Here is a 21,887-nt window from a genome sequence, read left to right on the forward strand (position 1 = left end):
ACTCTTAAAAGCGTCAATTAATTTAATCACTGACGAAACCATTTTACTCCACATTTTGATGGTATTACATTTCACGCAAGAGATGTGAAATGTTTTGATAATCAAAAGTAATACGGATCGTGTCGCGTGTCTGATGGTGACAGATGCTGATGAGAACATTTTTAATGGGGAAGGGAAGGAAGTTCAGCTAATGTTAAGTCCGACGTCCGGACTTTTAAGAATATGGTACTCTCTCTTCTTGAATTCGAATTGGTTCGAAACAGTACATTTTTGAAGTGAAACTTCTTTAGGCGCATGAGAGTTAAATTTTTAAGGAACGTCACGAAGATGTGCAGCGATTTGTCGAATAAAAGGGAGAGAGCGATTGAGACCGATTGAGAGGGAGTGAAAAAGGGATATCGAGACAGAATACACTCTATTTGTTGATGTATTCGTGTAGTGGTTACATATTAGAACTTTAGATGGCAATTCTGCCGCATATCGTTTTTTGCATTAAAGACAGATTTTTTATTTATTAAATATTTATCGCGGATACATTGTGAATATAGATATTCAAATACATGGATGGAGTGATCATGTATATAATCATTGATCATCTATTGGGGCTTTACCTTAATAAATATTAATTTTCAAAAACGTTTCACTTCTGTCATGTGTACTTAGTACGTATGCACTTTTTTCTCTCTAAATCTATGTTAAGAATCTATCTCTACTATTCTGATAATTAGCCGATTCTACAGTTACATATTGTTCAAAAAATAAATGTCACACATTTATTTTTTGCAATATAAAACACATATTTTTTATATTATATGTACTTAATATGTTAGCAAAATATGGTAACATACACGTTTTGTCCTTATATGCAGGAACTGTAATAAGTGAATAAATACGAGTATACCTAGTTAACGTCTGCATTCAAATTGAATTAAACATGATCAAGTGTAATGTGATATTGTGTTCATTAGAATCTGAACCTGCGTTGTAAGCTTAATTAGTCATGTTTATCTTCGTGGGTCACAGAACGACACAGTTTAATTAATGAATACAACTTACGTTAATCACGAAATTGGTAACGTTTGCTAATATTATAGTATTGTACAGTATAGTAGTCTATGTTATTTTTTTTCAAACATTCTTTTGTTAATTTGCTACATTAATCTCGAGTAGCCTATATTACCCAGTAGGGATATGATTGTGATTGATTGATTTAAATAAGCAATTAAAAGGTCGGTAGTTGATGTGGTATGGTTTATCGTTTTATCAAATATGAATGTTAAGAGCGAAGAGATTGAATTCTATCCTTCGCCAAAAATGGATTGTCTTCGTAGGGTTTGGTTATTGGGATGAGGATAGGAGATCGATCGACTGTCACGGATTTTTTTCAATCTGAGATTGTGGATTTATTTTAATTTCAAAGATCAATATTAATCTATAAATAGGAAAAGTAAACATCGATCAAGCCATGTTCCAAAGTACTTTAAATAAATATTTAGAAAGTGATTTCTATTATTTACAAATTACCGGACGTTACGTGATATTTATGGTATTTGAAATAGGCTTAGATCGCGCGCATGCGTATAATGAATATCAATTCTCATCTTACCACATTTTTTAGTTTCAATATTTTATTCAGTTATATTAAGTATTCACAAACTTATGTCCCTCCATTGTATACATTTGTGTTATATCGTTTATTCAAGTAATAATGAAGTAATAAACGTAAATAAAAATAATTTTTAATCGTTGAAGTGGTTCCTCCCACTTCTTCTCTTTTTCCTCTCACTTTTTAGCGATCTTTTAATAATCGTTAACAGAAAATGCGGTACCTAACCCAACCAAGCATTTCCGATTAGTATGTCAAAGTCAAAACCGACAATTGCTATCCTTCTTTGACAAATACCGTCAATAATAAATCAGTGGCGCTACAACCTCTTTAGGTCTTGGCCTCAGATTTCTGAATCTGTTTCATGTTTATTTCTAAATCTAATAGACAAGTAGGTGATCAGCCTCCAGAGCCTGACAGACGTCGTCGACTTTTTGGGTCTAAGACATGTCGGTTTCCTTACGATGTTTTATCCGTTCGAGCAAATGTTAAATGCGCACATAGAAATAAAGTCCATTGGTGCATGGGAATCGAACCTACGACCTCAGGTATGAGAGTCGGACGCTGAAGCCACTAGGCCAACACTGCTCTAAATAATAATTGTTTGCGCGAGAGAGTGGTGTTTGGAATCCATTTATAATCGGGGGATTGGGTCATTTGATAAGATGAGCTTGGACTAATCTCAGTCATTCATAATAAATTTTGTCCTTGTACAAGTGTTGTAAAAAGATTAAGTAATTAATATCGTCATGAAGATTATAATATCGTAATTACTAGAAGGTAGCATTAATGTACTCTTGAAGCTTCAAAGTGTGCGTTAGTTCAAAGAATTTAAACTGAATCTGAACTGTCAATTCAACGGGTAAACCAGTGTTTCCCGACGTGGGGCACACGCTCCATATGGGGGGAGGGGGGGGGGGTGGAATTTGATTGTTAAGGGGGCTGTTCGAAAATTATTTTTGTAGATTATATATTGTATTATATATTTGTAGATGTTTTAAAATCTACTTATTTTGTTTTGAACACGGTTTTCAAGTAATTTCTTCCTAAAACTTATCATTTAAGTTTCTTAAGTGAATAACTCGTTAAATACACCGGCACATATTACATTTATATATTATTTATTTAGAGATTTTATAGTTATGTACCTACATATGATATATCGATAAAAATCCAGTTTCGCTAAAATCTTTTCAGGTCTAAGGTTTCTGTATCTGTTTCATGATCATTTTTCAATCTGATAGGCAAGTGATCAGCCCCCTGCTGAGACACACCACAGACTTTTGGGCCTAAACCTTACTCATATTTGGTCGTAAATACCAATAGTCGTAACAGCCGATGACGTTGTTATTAAGAAGCTTCAGCCTTTGATTTTGGTCGATCGAACGGTTATATCGAGCAAAAATTCGGTTCTGATTTGACACATGATTCTCATACGTAAAACCGTTACAATTTTAGAAATGTAAAACTCACAAGGTCATTGCCACCGTCAATGTTCAATAAAGTAACGAAAATCTCCATTTGATAACACACCTTGTGCGGACGCTGAATCAGGCTTTACAAGGTCATCGAAGCCAGTTTTTCAGTACCAAAACAAGTAAGCTATACGGTCCAAAGTGGCGTGGCATATAATTTTTTTTGGGTATCATCATCATTTTGACTCATTTCGACGTTGAGTGTCGGTGTTGATGGTTCGAAGTATTCATGTTTTGAAAGTGTTTGTGTGATGTGTGAAGTATCTCGGATAATTCTGTCGTCACGGGCTAAATATACGCGGTTTGCCGAAATTTAAGTGGGCTGTTTTGTCTAGCTTTGCAATGGTTTTTATTTTGGGATGGGTTTTAGTGTATTAAGAATATTCGCGACTTTAAAACGTAGATGTTTCTCATTGAAAGATTATTCGTTTTTATATGATGTAGGTGTAGAAGAGTACTAGCCATAATACTGATATTTTAATATCGTAATATTAAACTCTTGTGATTTGTAATTAAACACATCCGAATGATGAAATTTTGTGCGTACATCGGTTGAGTCTGCGAATCGGACATCTACTTTTTAATCCCCTAAATGTTCAGGGTGATCCACCCTTAAACTTTATTTTTATTGATACAGAATACAAAAATACATACAAGCAGATATTCACCCTTCTACGAACAACCCAAATTTTTATTTGTTATTTAAAAACGTATGACTTGAACTCCTGAGGTTATAAACCTATAACAGGAGGAAAATGTGAGTTTAGAATCAATTTAACATCTTTTCTATTTATGTTCATAAGTGTACTTGGTTACCTGTATGAATAAAGTTATTTTCAGTTTCAATGAATCAGCTAATGTTTTAAATCCTAATTACGAATAAATTATATTGTAATAACAAACAATTAAAACCTAACCAAAGATGGAATACATAATATTTAACTACAAAAAGTTTTAAAAATTAACAAATAAGGAAAAAAGCAATAAAAAAATATTAAATTACATTTAACTGAGTAATAACAAATTTGTATGAGTTTTGTGATAATGTTTAACTGAAGGTATGTACGTGAAGGTGTTTATTTAATCAAAAAAAATGTATTTGCACGGTCCTCTTGCAATAGTGATAAAAGATAAATATTTTCTAAATTGTTTTATGTTGATCGAGAATCGTAATTACCTTGGGCTCATTAAATAGTTCTCCTAAAATATTTTTTAAAGTCGAGTTGAGAACCGTGAAATTGGTTTCTATTTAGGACCAATTGCCTAAGATTAATAAACAATTTGAATAAATTAAATATCTATTAATCGACTAATAACAGTCTGTTGTAAGTTAATTTATAACCTGCTATTTAAAATTCAGTCATTTATTCTGTAAAATTGTATTAGAAACGACAAGTCTGGGCGTCAAGTTGTATACATTGGCTTTTATGCAAGTGATGAATCTTTGACGCGTGTCGTCTTATAGGTATGAGTTTCCACATGTTTATCGTCTCACAAGTGTTCATAGGAAAGAGGGGCATTGTACAACCAGAATTGTTACTGTGACATCAGGGTTTAGAAGCGCAAATAAATAATAAATGCAAAATTCATAATTTTGTCTTCAGTTACAATATGTTTTATACACGAGAGAAATACGGACAGAAAATTTTATTCGATTAATACGGGTTAGTAAATAAGTTATTTTTTCGCATAAAATAAATTTAATTTAAATATCGGAAGCAGAATTTAGTTAACAATGTTTAATTGAAAAAATATGGTCAAATCGAAACACTATATATACGAAGAAACTACTAAATGTTATGTAATATTACAATTTACCAATAATTTGTTTTAGTGTCTACGTTTTAATGTGATCTTGAAAATCCTTGAAAAGACGCGATTGGTGATAATATGGAACAAGTCGCTCGCGTATTCTTTATATATGTACTTAAGTGTATTATTTGGAGCAGTTTGTACTGAGATATATAAACATATGAAACAGCTCAGTATGATGACTACATTTACGTTTAATTCAGCGCAGTGAGTTTTCTTTTACATTCTAGAAGTATTTGAGACGGTGAAGTTGGAATTATTAATTTTTATAATGTTTACGCAGTTCGTTGTCGAATGCAATAACACGCTCACTTCATTTATAAATACCGATTTCTCTGCCGTTTAAAGAAACATCTTTCATTGACTTATGTTACGTAGGCCGACCGGTTGGTATGCGCACCCGTAACACAACCCGTCTGGTTACCTGCTATCAATATTATCTTACGTACGTATTAAATTTAGCTGATATCATTGCGCGCGTTTTAATTTAGCTACTAGATATTCCAGACGCAAATTTATAGTATATTATATATTTATTCCTATATATTCTTAAAATCTCAACATTTTACAATGAACTGAACGGAGTTTTCATAGGGGTTGTTCGGATTAGTACCTGTAGCTGAGTTTCATCATCGGACGTCGAGGACAGAATACAAAATTCCACTCATATCACCTCGACTACACGACTGTGTTTTCTTAGGGAGTTTTTGCTCAACACCGCTCTTATGTCCCAGCTGTCAAATTATTCTATTATATATTAGGTCCTTCAGAAAAGAGCGAATCAATTTTTAAACAATTTTAGTCCGGCAACGCACTTGCAAGCCTTCTGGGTAATGTAAGTGTCTAATGTGTTCTATAACAAAAAACTGTGGACGATGATTCTACCCAGATTAACATATATGCTATGTTTTGTTTAATCAATAAACACTATAAAACTTATTAAAATGCAGTTTAATATATCTATGTAGATTGTAGGTGCTAACGTGCACATACTTTAATAATATAGTAATGTATGTAGATATATTATATAAAAGGATTTATCATTTACGTAGACGTAACAAAAAATGCTGTGAAAAATTCATATTTGTTTATCCGAGATTCTTTGCACATGCCCGAATACAGATAGTGTAGTTATTTAGATCATCGTCTGGTACATCGTAATTGAAATCGTTCGTAAGCGTTTGTGTTAATATGACTAAACTGTGCAATAAACGCGGAAGGCGTTGCCGAAGTAAAATGCATCATTTGATGCATACATTGGGGTAAGTTGTACAAACTAAAAGTTCCCCCTCCCACTTTGAAATTAATTTTCATTCAGCCTTTGGAATCGATGTTTTTCATTTGTGTTATGTTTGCCTATAAGTACTTGTCAGATTGAATCTTGTATTTTATTATTCTTATACCGCATTTACATTCAGCCGTAGTGAGCAGGGAAGTGGGCAGCGATACTTATGACGAAGTATCCCGTTTACACACTCGTCCTGCCCACTTCCCTGCTCACTACGGCTGAATGTAAATGCGGCATTAACTACCAATGTATCAGTGTGCCGAGCGTTGGCAAGCTTTTGTCAATAAATAAGATTGTGTATCACAAAGGTGTACTCAGATGATACAAAGCTATTCGTTATGATCTAATCGGTGATGCAATCGCGTATCAAGGCAGGTGATGTCGGCTCATTATGTGATTAAATGTGATCTTTGAGATGTTTGCGCTGCAGTAATTAAGACGCTGTTACGCTGTTTTGAGGAATTTTAATCGTCTCATTACGAACGTGAGTAATGTTTTTTTACGTGGCAGTATGTGTGTGGTTTCCATAAGTAAAATAAAGGTTTTTTTGTTTTCTTTTATTATTGACACTTTGTTGCATTGATATTTAATGTTATATATAAAATTCTCGTATCACAATTCCCATAGTCCTCCGGAACGGCTCGACCGATTCTTAGGAGTTTTGACTGTCAGACTGACAGCTATAAGGGTTATCCACCCCAATAAAAAAAAATTATTTAACATTTTTTTTATGATACAGCATACAAAAATACATGCTTCGCGTAATTTTGTGTATGACCCCGAAATACACATGCAGTCCTACTGACATAGGTTGTCTACCTGTTTTGCCTCTGCTGCATGCTCATTATATAAGAGGAACAATGAAAATACACTACAATCCTTATACAAAATCTCAACATGTCGTTATAACAGATAGCAAAAATTCTACGCTCCGCTGCTAGCGTGAAGTAATTAAATTTTATTTCATGAATATAAAACGTTTTTATTATTAAGAATGGATGTTTCTTTTCCAAGACTACGGTACATATTTGAAAAGAACAATACACGCTCACATATATATATGTCGCAGTGCAGTATGTGCTATTCAATATCTAATGTAACTAAGACAATAGAAGACTATAGAATTTTTACATATTTAGAAATCTTGTCATATTTAAAAAACTAGCTACATAATTGTTCCTGCCTCATATGAACACGAATTTACTGCGTGATTCGAAAATGTTTCGGGTTTTAGCTAACTATAACATTATGAATGTGACGTTTTCCACCTGACCAGTGGTGTGAGATTAGTATATTTCATTACAAGTGCGGAAAGCCTGTCATTACAACGAGTTCCGACGAATGTCTACCCGAGCCGAGGCGCAGCCGAAGGTGAGGGTTGACAGTCGGAACAAGTTGCAATGACGGTACCGCACGTGTACTGAACGACTATTTTTAATACAGTTGCGAAAAAATTAAGCAATTTAATTAAACTATTTGCTTTTTTTCTCTTCTCTCTACGGAATAAATTCGTTGCACGTAGATATGTAGCGACTTATATGTTTCCGGTAAATTGTTCTCCGAAGCATTTTGTGCAATTATACTGCGTTCGGGTGGTATTCATTCAAATAAAATATCGTCTAAATTACTCATTTTGTGCAACAAATAACTCAACTCGAAAGAACATTTTTGGAAAATGAAGCCAACCGCAAAGAATGAGCAAAGCTTGTTTTTTCTTTTCTTCACCCATTCTGGGTAGGCAAAGGGAACTTGGCACATACAGCCAATCTCAAGCTCATTGAGTCCAATCATTTAATCTGATATTGAAACAAATAGTAGCTTCTTTTTAAAATATTTGCATGAGTCATAAAAACTTCTGTGATTTTTTTTTAGTAAAAACTTCATGGTTAGTTTTTTCTTTTTAATATTTTTTTTATTGATATGAAATAAAATAAACCTAACCTAACTTATTGAATCCAATTATTAGTAAACTTTTTAAAAATACGTATTTGCATATATTATAAAATTCTTTTTAATATTTTTTAATTGATATGAAATGAAAAGAAACCACTTTCCGAACGCTATACCTCCCTGCAATAAGCCACTTTTTGAGCAACTGTATTAAAAAATATTTTTAGTAACTTTTTTTCTCTTTAAATTATGAAATTTGTATTTTTAATTATTTTAGTTTTCTTTTTTATCTATTTATTTATATACTTATTCTGTTTCGAACAGTTTGTTTATCAATGTAATGCGATTTGGCTTTATATATATCATATATAAAATGGATATATACAGATGTAAGATCGTATTTATTAGCATAACTTTTACACATTTAAAGAAAACACTTTTTCAACTTATAAACTTCTTATAAGTAATTCTATTCTATTTCTATCTTATAATTATATTACGTCATTGTCGTACGCGGTCACGGGTCACGCACGCTGTAAAGAAAGCGAAACGTCGGAAAAATTAAAATTATGTAAAATAATTATAAGCTTATAATACATAGCTTCAATCCATTGAAAAAGTGTTAACAAATGTAACATTACAGTTTATAAATAAATAAAAGATTTTTGTAAGGAACAAAAATTGTTGCCTTAATATTTAACGTAATGAAACTGGCGAAACCAGGACTCAATACAAATTACTTTTTTGGGTATGAAAAATACCAGCATTTATATTTTGATTTTTTGTATATTCTAAACATTGTTTTAAAAATACTTAACACAATATTAGCAGTTGCGTTGTCTATTGTCTATAGCGACCTCGGCCTTTTCGAGGTCAGCAATAAGATTTTCCGAGCCACGTCTTGCATTTTCTACGTGATTGATGGAGTCTTGAACTGTAGGTCAGTTTCTTGCGATGCACCCGGAAAATTTGTCTCTACTAAGATTTGAATCCCTGTAAAAACCAAGGAAGACTACAGGACAAATTGTTGTTCCTGTAACTGAACCCTTACAAGTATCGTATATAGGCAATTTAAATAAAAATCTGGGCCTTAGATTTTTGTATGTGTCGTGTTCTTTTGTTTTTTTCTATTATATATTAATTCTTCTGTCTCTGATACATGCCGTCGACTATTTGGGTCTAAGGCGGTATGCTATCCTCACTGTGTTCCTTCATCGTACGAGCGATTGTTAAATCTGCTCATAGAAAGGCCATTTGTGCCCAGGCGAGGATAGAACCTATGATCTAAAGGATGTAGAACACAGGCTTAAGCCAGGGCTAAAAACTGCTCTAACAAAAAAAAAATATAACGAAATATAGCTCCATAATACTTTATAATAACCATAGTTATAATTCTACGCATTTTCGCCATCAAGTTCGCTATATATAGTTCTTCATTGGAATACGAAATAATATCGCGAAAGTAATATGATGCCTTGTGATTCACCTTTCACTCTTGTTGAAGTGTTTGTTTAAGTACAATGCGTAACTTGATGTAAGACTATCGTTATGTTCATTATTGGTTATTATGTAAGCATTTGCAGTCACATACAAGGCACTTCGGAAAATATGAGGAATATATAAGAAACGTGAAGTAATTATACTAATACGTTATTATGATAGGACAAAGACCACGTTAGAACAGTGGTTTCCAATTTTTTTTGTGCCATGCCTCACCTACAATACTATACGTAATTTATAGATTAAAAAAAAAGGATTTGTTCACTCAAGAAATTTAAATGATAGGTTTAACGAAGAAATTACTAGGAAATTTTTAATGAGACAATAAGTAAATTTACAAAACAGAATGAAAAACTGAAATTAAAAAAAAAACATTTTCTATTTTAATTTAGTAAGATCCTTGCGATTGCTGCACAGAGATTTTATAGTGGGTTCCAATTTGATTAGCCCCTTATCAATTCAATGCGGGTCATGTAATGGGTAATGTCGAGAAGAAATATTCTCTCTGTACCATCTACGTATACAGTTTATAATAATATTACAGCGGTGTTAATTAAAATTTGTTGTTTATTTTTACAGAGGGGCGGTGTGTGAGTGTCGCACCGCCATGTCGCACCACAGCGACGAACAAGCGCTGCTGTCAGTCACCTCAGACTCCTTCTGGGAGCCTGGTAACTACAAACGGACCACCAAGCGAGTGGATGATGGACACCGGCTCTGCAGTGAACTGCAAGGCCTGGTGCAGGAGCGAGCTGAGATAGAGAAGACATACGCCAAGAGCCTTCGAGGCTGGGCGAAGAAATGGAATGACCTGATTGAAAAAGGTTTGTACCGTCTGCTATATTCAATTATCATCAGGGATCAGAAATTGTTGTAATCCCGACCAAATTTTATTCGAATTAAATTTTGCGACATGATATACATGATATAACATCTCTAACATCATCTATCTCAAAAAAAAAGAAGTTTGTTTTGGAAGAGCTGGTTTACTAGAACCCTGATATTTTTACAAGAGGTTCCCAAATATTATACATTGAAATGTAAAAAAAAACGTATTTCTTCTTCTACACATTATTATGTACTGAAGTTGTTCATCAGTATAATACTCGAAAGAGAACTAATCTAAGCGACTATCCAAGCTCTAGAAGATAAATCACTCCTTATATGGACTTTGTATTCGTTTTTACAACAAACGAAATTAGAGATTTATCACTAAATAAATTTAGAACTCTTATTAAACGTAAATTAATCAATAGAGCCTTTTATAAATTTGACGATTATTTAATGATCTTAATCCTTGGGATAGTTTTGATCCAGTTCAAACAAGTTGTAAATGGCGTGGCGATTTAAAAGAGTGGCGGAGAGTTTCTCTCCAGTTCTTCTTGCCCACTGTACGCCCTTAACCTGCGAACTGGTAGTAAATGTTAATTCAGAAGCCATTTAACACCTTTTCTGTTGGCGTGCATAAGTGCACTTGTTAACTATATATGTAAATAATTAAGAATTATTCCATTTTGAGTTTGAGTATAAATTAATTGAGAAATACTCCGACCGAAGTTAAAAGATTATATGATACCACTTTCACAATTGCTGTATGCACCTTAAGAAATATTGAAAATAAGTAGATGCAAATTTTATAGCTCGGAAGTTAGTCACAAGTAGTGAAACTCGCAGGTCAGGTGAACAATGTTTACTAACTTAACCTCACTTAAGTCCTATATATGGTATCTGTGTTACGTATGCTAATCTAAACGTATTACGTATATATCGAGGAGAATTGTTACCAAGAAGAGAACATAAAAACAGTTAATTAAATAGTGAAAGGGATAGGTGCTTTATAATGCAAATAATGTATCGATGGAAGCTTTCCGTACCGGAAATAAATTCTTATACTGTCATGTTGAACGTGCGCTCACAAAGCAATATCTGTAATTTTTATCTGTAAAAGAACTATTGTATTGGGACCATTGATTTGACTAAAGCGTTGAGGGGCTGTCGTTTGTAGGCTTAGCTTGACGTAGTCCTGGAATACCTATGGTATAACGGAGAAGAATCGTTGGAGCAGTGAGGTCGCTCCGTGAAGCCTGCGAAAGGCCCTAGGAAGTTCTGGGCCCTGGAAGTAACTCGGCTGGCTTAATTTGCCAGGACATTATGAACAATGGACCAAAGCGTAAAAATATAAATAAATAATTTTGAATAGCCTTCCGCAGCTTCAGTGCACCGGGCTTTTCTCCTGTATTTGATATATATGTATTTGAATTTAACTATCCGACATAATATACAAAAACTGTAATGTAAGATTCTTTTGTATACGATGGTATATTTTAAACTCTCATTGCAATTCTATCCTTATTTACAAACACCAACAAATTCCTCAATTTTAATAGTAAAATCTGAAAACTGAAATCTAATATTATGCCGTGTCACTGATGCTTACATAAGCTTTTCGTGCCGTGTGTTTTAGAAATGTCAAGGCCAGCTAATTTATGTACCTCACTGTCTAGTTGTCTACCCTCTGAATTGTCTACCTTCTGACGTAGGAACGTTCTAAGTCATTGTTGCCAATTATGTTTTAGCGTTAAAGTGAAGTAAATTATTATTATTGAATGTTATAACTACACGTATGCAGTTATAGAAAGCCAAAACAGATTACTTTGCTAAAAAAATATATGAAACAGAAAACATTAATAGATAAAAAAAACTGAAATGAAACATTAAACAAAGTACAACTCATATTTAAAGAAAAAAGGAATGACTAAAGTTAAAGTCTTCCCGCCTCTTCAAACATTTCCTCACAACCGCTTTGTTGAGGGGGAAAATATCCTCATAATTAGTGTCATAGATAAAATCTGGAAGATTGGTGACACATGGAACAATTGTGATCTTTTCGCATACGAGCGAGGTTTTCTTAAATAAATAATGTCAGCAAATAGGGGAAAAATAGGGGATATCTATCCATCTCATCCCATAGAGATTCTGATTTATTACTATATAATATCATATTCCTCAACTGGTCGCGCAGTCGAATTTTATGTATTTATCTTGTGTAAACAATTATAGATTAAACGGATATCCAGTGTGATGTTTCTATCAACGATGTCATTGTAAAAGATATAATAATTTTATCTATCTGCAAAGAACTCTAAAGGGACGTTTGGACGACGAGCCCGTTCCCGCCCCTCGACCCAGGGCCTGGGACTGTACGGAATGTTGAGTATTAGGGCATTCGGCGACTGAAAAGAATGCTGAAATTTGCTTATCACTTATCAATATATTGCACTATCTTAATACATTGAGATAGCGTTGTAAGTAAACCAGGTGACATTATCATGTAGTTACAATCTAAGAAGAAATATCTTTAACTCATATCAGATTTTTTTGTTTAGTACCCGCGAAATAAACCTGAAAAAAACACCTTTTGGAAAGGATTCAGACCTATTTAGTTCTTATAATCAGATCCCACGATAGCTTGTTTATATTAAAATAATAATACAAAAGCTTTTAATTACGATACGGTGTTTATTTGAATTCAAAATTATAAGTAGCGCTTTATTGCAGTAAATCTGCTTACGTAATACGTAAACAGTTTATTCCTGTTCTTAAAAAAATAGAAATATCCTAAAGAACTGTGTAAATTTACCCAAACGATCTTCGAGAAAAATTATTGATAAAAAATATGATTGCTCTAGTTTTAGTTGAAGTATGTCGTCCGTTGTTCCATATTAAACTTTATCAAACTATAAAACACTGTTGCGATAATGAGATTATCACTTAATTAAAAGCAAGCGATGAACACAGTAGCGGATGCGTTGATCTCTGATAATTTCTATCGTAAACTGCACCATTCAATTAGCGATTTCCTCACCATATAAGGCACCAAGCTTATAAACACAATACCGGATTTATATTTACACCTGTTTTTATGTGTTTGTAAACCAGTGGCGCTACAACATCTGTTAGGTCTTGGCCTCAGATTTCTGAATCTGTTGCGTGATCATTTTTAAATATTATAGGCAAGTAGGTGATCAGCGACCAGTGCCTGACACACGTCGTCGACTTATTGGGTCCAAGACATGTCGGTTTCCTCACGATGTTTTTCTTCACCGTTCGAGCAAACGTTAAATGCGCATAGAAAGAAAGTCCATTGATGCACAGCCGGGGATCGAATCTATGACCTCAGGTATGAGAGTCGCACTCTGAAGCCACTAGGCCAACACATCTTGCATGTACGCATCCATGTCGTGGGCGAGCATCGACGTCCATGTAAAGAATCTTCCTTAAGAGGACTAGAAGATAGCTCATGGACGGTCTGCAGGAGGCTTTTCGTTGCAGGAGATAACGCCCGGCCCGAAGCCAATATTTATATCCGTTTATAACATTTAATTCAATCATCTGAGGAACTGACTGAGAGGTTTTTGTCCTCACATGCACACTTTCATTAGGATAGTACAATGAAAATTTGTACTATAACATTAACAACTTTGGCGCTAAAATTAAAAATATAAGGTTGCGTACAAGTATTAACTTGGCTTTCGATAGTTGAATAATGGAAGGTCAACGACCTTTGGCCGATGATAAAAAGCCTACCGATGCTCTTATATAAGTGTTGAATAAGCTAATATATTCGAGTGCTTGTGTAATGCACGATAAATATTTAACAAGACGCCTTCACGTATTTGTTTGGTGAAATTTGTTTATCAACGGCTTTATCACTTTTGGGTATTTCTCATTCAGCCCTCTAGCATCGAGTGTCCATGGGCGGCGGTATCACTTAACATCAGGTAAGCCTTCTGCCCGTTTGCCCCCTGTTCTATATAAAAGAAAAGCTTTGTCCATATTTAATACTAAATTTCACCAACATCACTTTGATGGCTTGGAAGTCTTCCACAGTCCGTTTCACAAGACATTTTCTTTTGCGAACTATAGAACTGGGGAATCGACTACCGGCGGGGGTCTTTCCTGAGAGATACGACCTCCAACAATTCAAAATTCGAGCGTACTCCTCCATGGTCCTCCATGATTGACTTCGGTTTCTTTAGCCTTGTCTTACAATAACTTGTTGTTAGTAATGTTTAGTTTTTTCACAAATAAATATGTTTAAAACAATAGCTTTTTAAAATACCTTTTTCACTCCTGGGGCTTAAAATGATTATTGTTTTACAGTTACGTTACTAAAAGTTCTTAAATTCTTATGATATAGCTCTCTTATTATGTAATAGGACACAAATTGATTTAACAATTACCGTGCGTGGACGTGAAGAAAGCTATCGAAACTAAAAGTAAGATTTCCACTAAGTATTCAACGCACGAGCCACGAATTCGACACGTTTAACATACCTTATTCGTATCGAAAATCGAAAGTATTTCACAATACACACGTACGTAATTTAATTAATTTGTAGTTTTTATTTTTATATAGAAAATTTATTATTACTAATTTTGTCTTTTTTATTCGTTATACGCAAGTTTCGTTATTAATACAAAACCTACGAATAAACAATTGTCACCTGAAAATTAGGTAAATATAATATTAAATTATAGTATTATAAACAATCAGATGAAAATAAGATGTGTCTACTATGACATCGCATATGAGGCATTTCTTACGAGTTAAATTTGATTTCATTCAGTCTTAAATGAAATTACTTAATTATATCAAACATAATTGTCGTTTCAAGAGCTATTTTCAATTGTCAAGGATACATTGAAACTCGACAATTCGGTGAGAAATGCTTTATTAAGGAAATAAATTTCACAGAGGTATGGGGATTAACGATAATATAGTTTGTGCGACGTTTGTGGGTCACCAAGAGGTTAATCTCGCGATTACCTTGACTAAAGTTTAATGAACATATACAAGACAATACTGCAGCATATCAGAAGTATATATTGTTTGGCGACGTGAAAGACGAGTGCTGAGGATATAGTGCGTCCTTTACGTGTCGTAAGGTCATTATGTCTTGTGCAGTAAACGCAGATTTTTTATGTATTTATATTATCATTAGCACGTACACAGTGTGTAAACAGTGTAAATATATATATGTACAAATACATGGGTGATCATATGTACATGATCATTTATTGGGGCTTTTATCTTAATAATAATTGGTTTACGAAGAAGTTTCACTTCTAAAGAAAAACACTTTTTTAACGGATTATAGATATGTATTATTATATTTAAACTTATAATTATTTGTACATAATTTTAAATCTCAAAATAAACAACCCGCGAAAATGGAGGACACCGTGAGCAATTTCTGCAAAAACCCTACATCTTTTAGTCGATACCAACTCCGGGGAAATAAATACAGATAACACAACATTTTCTGCAGCTGTAATACTTTTTGACATTTAACACCTTTGTCTTCAGTCACCGTGACCACGCACGCTGTAAAGCACGCGAAACGTCGGTTTAAATTTAAAATTATGTACAAATAATTATAAGTTTAAATATAATAATACATATCTATAATCCGTTAAAAAAGTGTTTTTCTTTAAATGTGTAAAAGTTATGTAAATAATAGTTTCACTTCTGACATTTTACTTTGTACGCACGCACTTTTATTTTATTTTCAACAATAATAAAGGAACTGTGTTTTAGGATAAGTTAATGTCATATAACACTAAAACCTTTAAGCTTTTTTTAATAGAAGAAGCAATATATTTTTATATCTCATTAAATTTGTATACAGATGGACATTGGCATTGCATATACAATGTCATTACTATGTTATTAGCGGTGATTAAATCTAGATTCGCCCGGAATCCAATGAGAGAGTTGAAGACCTTTAAGGTCAAAGAGAGGTCGAGGTCGCGGAAGTATACTAGCATTGGCAGAGTATTTAAGTAGTGGAAATTAGCTAAACATATACATTATACAAATTTATTATTTTAGTTTAATATTTACATTAAATAAAAGCTATTTATTTGTAATGGTTGAAGTATAGTTTGAAGTGCGAATTACATTTTTGAAATTTCTATAAATTAATAATAAATGTTGATATGCACGTATGATATTTTTTAAATTACCTTTTTTAATAGTGGGCGGGGTCTATACACAAAACCACTCTCGGTTACATGAATAATGGAAAAAAAGAAAAACGTATTATATTCTTCTAATTTTTCTTTTACTGACAGTTCTCAAATTAAGGCCGTAGAATGGAAGAGAAGAACTGGCATCTCTGCGCCACTCTTTTTAATCGCCAAAATTTTTTTTTTACAATGTTTGTGAGGAGCTGGAACCATTACACCATGTTCCACATGACTTCCTTAGTAATTAACAATAATAAAATAAATTTAAAACAAAGATTTGTCCTCTATCAGCAGGAGGCATGGTGAAATAGGAGCACTCAAATTCTCGTGGGAACAACACGCAAATCATAGTCGAAATAACTAGCATCACCGCATACATGAATCGGCTAGACTCAATCAAATATTATTAATCAAAATGATTCTATTGTACTCGTAAATGTCCAATTCGTATTTAGTGGTTGTAGTCACAAAATATCTTTAAGAATCAATGGTTACTTATAACTTTATTTAATTTATTTAAAGGGCCGGAGTATGGCACGATGGAGGCTGCCTGGAAGGGTGGTATGGTGGAAGCCGAACGGCTGTCAGACCTCCACCTCAGCGTGAGGGACCGGCTCGTCAACGATGTCATGGCACAGATCAAGAACTGGCAAAAGGATACGTATCACAAGGTCAGTAGATACTTCTTCGTAACCGTCTAAATTAAGACTTTAGTTGTGTTTCAAAATCTCATAATCTAAATGTGCAGATGGTATGGGGAGATAAATCGCCGTAAATCTACTCAGTAGAAGAAGTCTCAATTTTTTCTGAAGAGTTCATATCTATTACCCGGATAGAGAGAATATCGGCTAAATAGGCTTATGGATAGATTATATCCATCTGTGCAGTCTTTTATTCAAAACATTGGTGTAAATTAAAAAAATTTTAATTAACATTTCTTAATTACGACAATTCAACAATATACATAAATATTTATAATAATAATATGTTAGTATTTATAACGAGGATTGATAATAATTGGAATTCTTATTAAGTAGGTCTCACATACAAAATGTGTTACATACACGACTATACATTGTATTGTAAAGGCAAGAAGGAAGCTATTTAATCTGTAATGTGTGTGTGAATGAGGTTTACGTGGGTTCTTAAGCTTCTTAGTTATTTCAACAAGACATTCTTATGTTAACAAATAACACAGTTGCCTGAATGTCTAGTACAGTGCATTTTTATTTTTATTAAAATATAAATACATACACTGTAGCATCTAGTAGATGTCGACTTTTTTGTGTCTAATGCAAGCCAGTTTCCTCGCGATGTTTTCCTTCACCGTTCGAGCGATTGTTAAATAGTATGTGTGCACAGCCGGGGATCGAACCTACAACTTCAGGGGTGAGAATCGCAAGTAGCGTAATATAAATTTAATTGAATGTAAGTATTACCGAAATGCAGATAATTAAAGGTATATCTTATATTAATATACCCGTCAGCTCAAAGCATGAATAAGTAGTTGTCGTTAATGGCCAAGGATGATGTAATTAATATTTAAAATGCAAATGCATTGTCTTTGAGATTCTATTCGTGTTAATACTTATAAGTGGCTGTACTCATTTCTATTTCTGTACTGCATTACAATAGCTAGAGCTACAATTTGAAGTAAATAAATTAAATATAATTACTCGTACTTTAAAATTACGTTTAGCACTGGAATAAGTAAGTGTAAGGGTAAAAGAAAGCAGAGAAGATTATAGATGGCTCAATGATATAAGTAGCAGCAAAGGATTGGTTAAAATAATAAAAAATAAATAATAAAAAATCAGAAAGTAGAAGTAGATGCAAAAGGCTAGAGGAGGCTTCAGCCACCAATGCTGGCTTCATGCGAGAAAAGTACAATAAAAATATATACTTTTATTATTATAATACATAAGAATAACACAAATGTGTTTAGTCATTTGACAAAAAATCATTATAATGTGTAAGATTTGCGAACTTGCTACTTTTAAGTAGAGCAATATCTGTTTCAGGGTTTCCAGCTCTTTCATAACAAACTTAATCATAAATTTCTTAAAATTTATTTATATTACATCTTTTTTTTACTATTTTTGCCTTTTCAACCGTTTCTGACTTGCCTGAGTGCATATGTGTGGGTGTACTGTATGTGATCGAATGAAATTACGAAAATTAATTGCAGTCAAAACCTTTTGTAACGTCATCGATGGGACTACTCATAATTGGTCGTAAAAACCTATAACAGCCGATGACGTTGTTATTTAGAACGTAATGCAACAGAGTTATGCCGGTACCTTTTTGGTCAATATAATCAGTATGTTGTTCTAAACAGTTTTGCTGTATTTGTAACGAAATATTACATTTATAATTTACTCATTGATATGACATTACATATTTGAAAATTCAATTCAATTTTTATAATAAAAGTTTCGTATAAATGGGTATTTCGTACTAGCATAATATCAAAATCATTTGTTTAGCATTTTATTTTACTAGTTTAGTAAATGCGTATTCCTTTATTGCCTATTGTTTTGTGTTACTGCCTTGTGGTTGACATAACACATTGTTGACGGTACACAGTGTGCAGTGCTGTACATATTTTGACGTTACAAAGAGTTGTCGTAAAATTTGTATTTGAAATAAAAAAAAAATAATTTCAGACTTGGGTTAGTAAACGCTATTGCGTATACTGTTATTTTCGCCAGACGTGTTTTGCTGCTCCAGGAATTATGTTGTATTTTTTTACTTATTTTAATTATATCCTGCGATATTAAGGCACCTTCGTTATAATCACGTTCAAGCAATCCCAATTTGTTAACAAAAGATTGCATTTCTTTGAATGTTTGGTACGTATGATGCCGAAAGTCGAGTTTTTTACGGTCTAGGATCATAAACTAACAAAATAACACAAAATACACACAGCTCCGCTGTTTTAACTGATTTCGGCAACTTAAAAAGTACTTTTTTTTATTTAATCGTCGATAATGAGGGTAAGTAAACTATGTAGAGTGAATATAAGTTAAGTTAAGCTAAGTAAGAGTGAGTAAATTATATGGAAGGCAAGCTAAACCAAGCCAAAGCCGAATACTTTCGACGCTTTAGGGGATTTGTCATTAAATCGAGAGACATTAGATATATTTATTTTAAAGTATTTTTTATTAACATTGGTTATTTGTTGGTCTTAATTACATTTAGCGTCACGCGAAGCGCTCCTACGGCTTTCTGCAATTTGATAATGGATTATCATAATGCTATTAAAGTTAACCCTTCCTAATAACGTGCTCTTTGCGTGATAACTTTTTTTTAAACCTTTTTTCACGAAAATATATTGTAACGTTTGCGACAATAATCAACATGATACAATAAACATTAAAAGTTTATATTTTTGTATTAATAAATAAATACAGATACAAAAATTGTATTTGTTTGCCTAAAAATCAGCTCTTTCCGACACAGTCTATACTCTCTCTCTCTTTGCTCTTATAGGGAGGTTCCCTGTAAATAGAGCTCCATGGATATTGTCAGTAAGCAATTCAATAAAATTAATACATAATTCTTCATATTGATAAGTAAAGCCTACTTTAGTAACGACAACATTTTGAACTTTTAATATAATGCATCGTCTGAAAACTAGTGGTTTGACCAAACAAAATTGTTTGATGGATAATGTATTGTTCCTGGGATGATATAAACAATAGAGTATTTTAGTTTTACTCTATTCACTCGTGTACAACAACAATATATGCCAATGTTTAATGGTGGAATGTTAATTATTAATAAAGCCTTTTATAAATGTGACGAATACTTAAATGATCCTAATCCTTGGGATTGATTTGCTCCAGTTCAAAATTTGTATTAAAACATGGCGATTGAAAAAAGAGGCGGAAAGTTTCTTGCCAGTTCTTCTTACCCGCTCTACGCCCTTGACTTGCGAGCTGGTTGTAAATTTACATTTACAATTAATTAAATTTTTTTTTTGACGTTCATAAGTGTACATGTTTACCTATATGAATAAAGATATTTTTTGAGTTTGAGTTTAATTGGTATGTAACGTATGATTGCAATGTAACAGTTGAAGAAAGGGCCTACTTCTGGTTATACTCTCGGGGCGTAACTCCGACGATTTAGGAATTGGCCATGTTTAAATGACAAGCTGAGTGAGCAAAATGCAGCCTTGGATCGTACAGATACTATTCATTCCTTAAACATGTTATATAGAGATCAACAAGTCTAGACTCTGTACCATTTGGTATTCCGAACACGTCCTTACATTGGTTGCCTTTACGATGTACTGAACTTTAGTAAAACTACTGTCAATTATGTTTTGGGCGCGTGATCCAGTATTTATATAGAAATAGACATATATTGTAATTTCATGATGATGTCGATTTCATTTAGGCCGTAATATAATAGAAACGTCTAGATAAATCGACCTATCCGTAGAACAGAGTCCGATGTGATCATTGAGCAAAAATGAGTTTAATAGCTAAACGAGATAAGGAATACGAACTCTACAAACGTACGTTTTTAAAATTTTCGTATCTTGTTTAGTTTCGGAGATATAGAATCGAATAACGTACTATCTGACATTAATTCCGTATAAAAACGCACGACGTGATCAAGCGACGGCACGCGGTAAGTGACGGCTGCGCAGACGCTCCGTCCGCTTGTCACTCCGGCCGCTGTTCAGTGGAGAGAGGGTGTATTTGTGTTATGCGCTCAGATTTTTTTTTGGTTTGATGTACAAAATAAATTAACTGCTTTGCATGTAAAAACATATTTTTTTAGATGTCACGTTCAAAGTAAATATCAGATATGCTACAAAAAACTGATGCAGAAAGGCCGGAACTTAATGCACCATTTTCAAATTTTCGAAAAAAAGTGTAATTACTGGTATATTGACGATTTCAGCTGTATTATTTCGCGATACACTCTAATAAATTCTTATATTAACAAATATCATATCTGTATTGCTTTAATATTGCATTTTTGACTCAGTAAAGCATTGTGGGTGATTGATTTTAATATGGGACGTTTCTTGCCGGAGAGGTATAGAAAAGCATTTGTAGTGCGAAAATCATGCGAAAAAGCAATTGGCATAATGCTAAGTCACAGAGTATTCATTTTTTCTATAATAATAAATAGTAAAAAGTAGAAGTCTTATGAAACATAAGGACGATTTTATACGAACATTTTTGGTATTTTAAGCGTGTCATATGAATTTAAGACGTTTTTCTACGTAATCTGTAATATGATTTCTTGGTTTGATATGAAGATA

At 33.2% G+C, this 21,887-nt stretch overlaps 1 protein-coding gene across 3 annotated transcripts in view; it reads left to right on the plus strand.

Annotated features, from left to right (window-relative positions):
- LOC110996841 (protein kinase C and casein kinase substrate in neurons protein 1) overlaps positions 1-21,887 on the plus strand; it is an 84,112-nt gene that overhangs the window by 32,415 nt on the left and 29,810 nt on the right. The window contains exons 1-3 of one of the 3 annotated variants that reach the window (XM_022264709.2): positions 6,042-6,155; positions 10,151-10,395; positions 17,126-17,274. In XM_022264709.2, coding sequence (XP_022120401.2) covers positions 6,085-6,155; positions 10,151-10,395; positions 17,126-17,274 — 465 coding nt within the window. In that variant the 5' untranslated portion in view covers positions 6,042-6,084. Of the gene's footprint in view, positions 1-6,041; positions 6,156-10,150; positions 10,396-17,125; positions 17,275-21,887 lie in introns of those variants that run through there. The other 2 variants (XM_022264706.2, XM_022264707.2) reach the window with 2 other exon arrangements.

Source organism: Pieris rapae, chromosome 16 (assembly GCF_905147795.1).
Source record: "Pieris rapae chromosome 16, ilPieRapa1.1, whole genome shotgun sequence".
NCBI classification, from domain to species: Eukaryota; Metazoa; Arthropoda; class Insecta; order Lepidoptera; family Pieridae; genus Pieris; species Pieris rapae.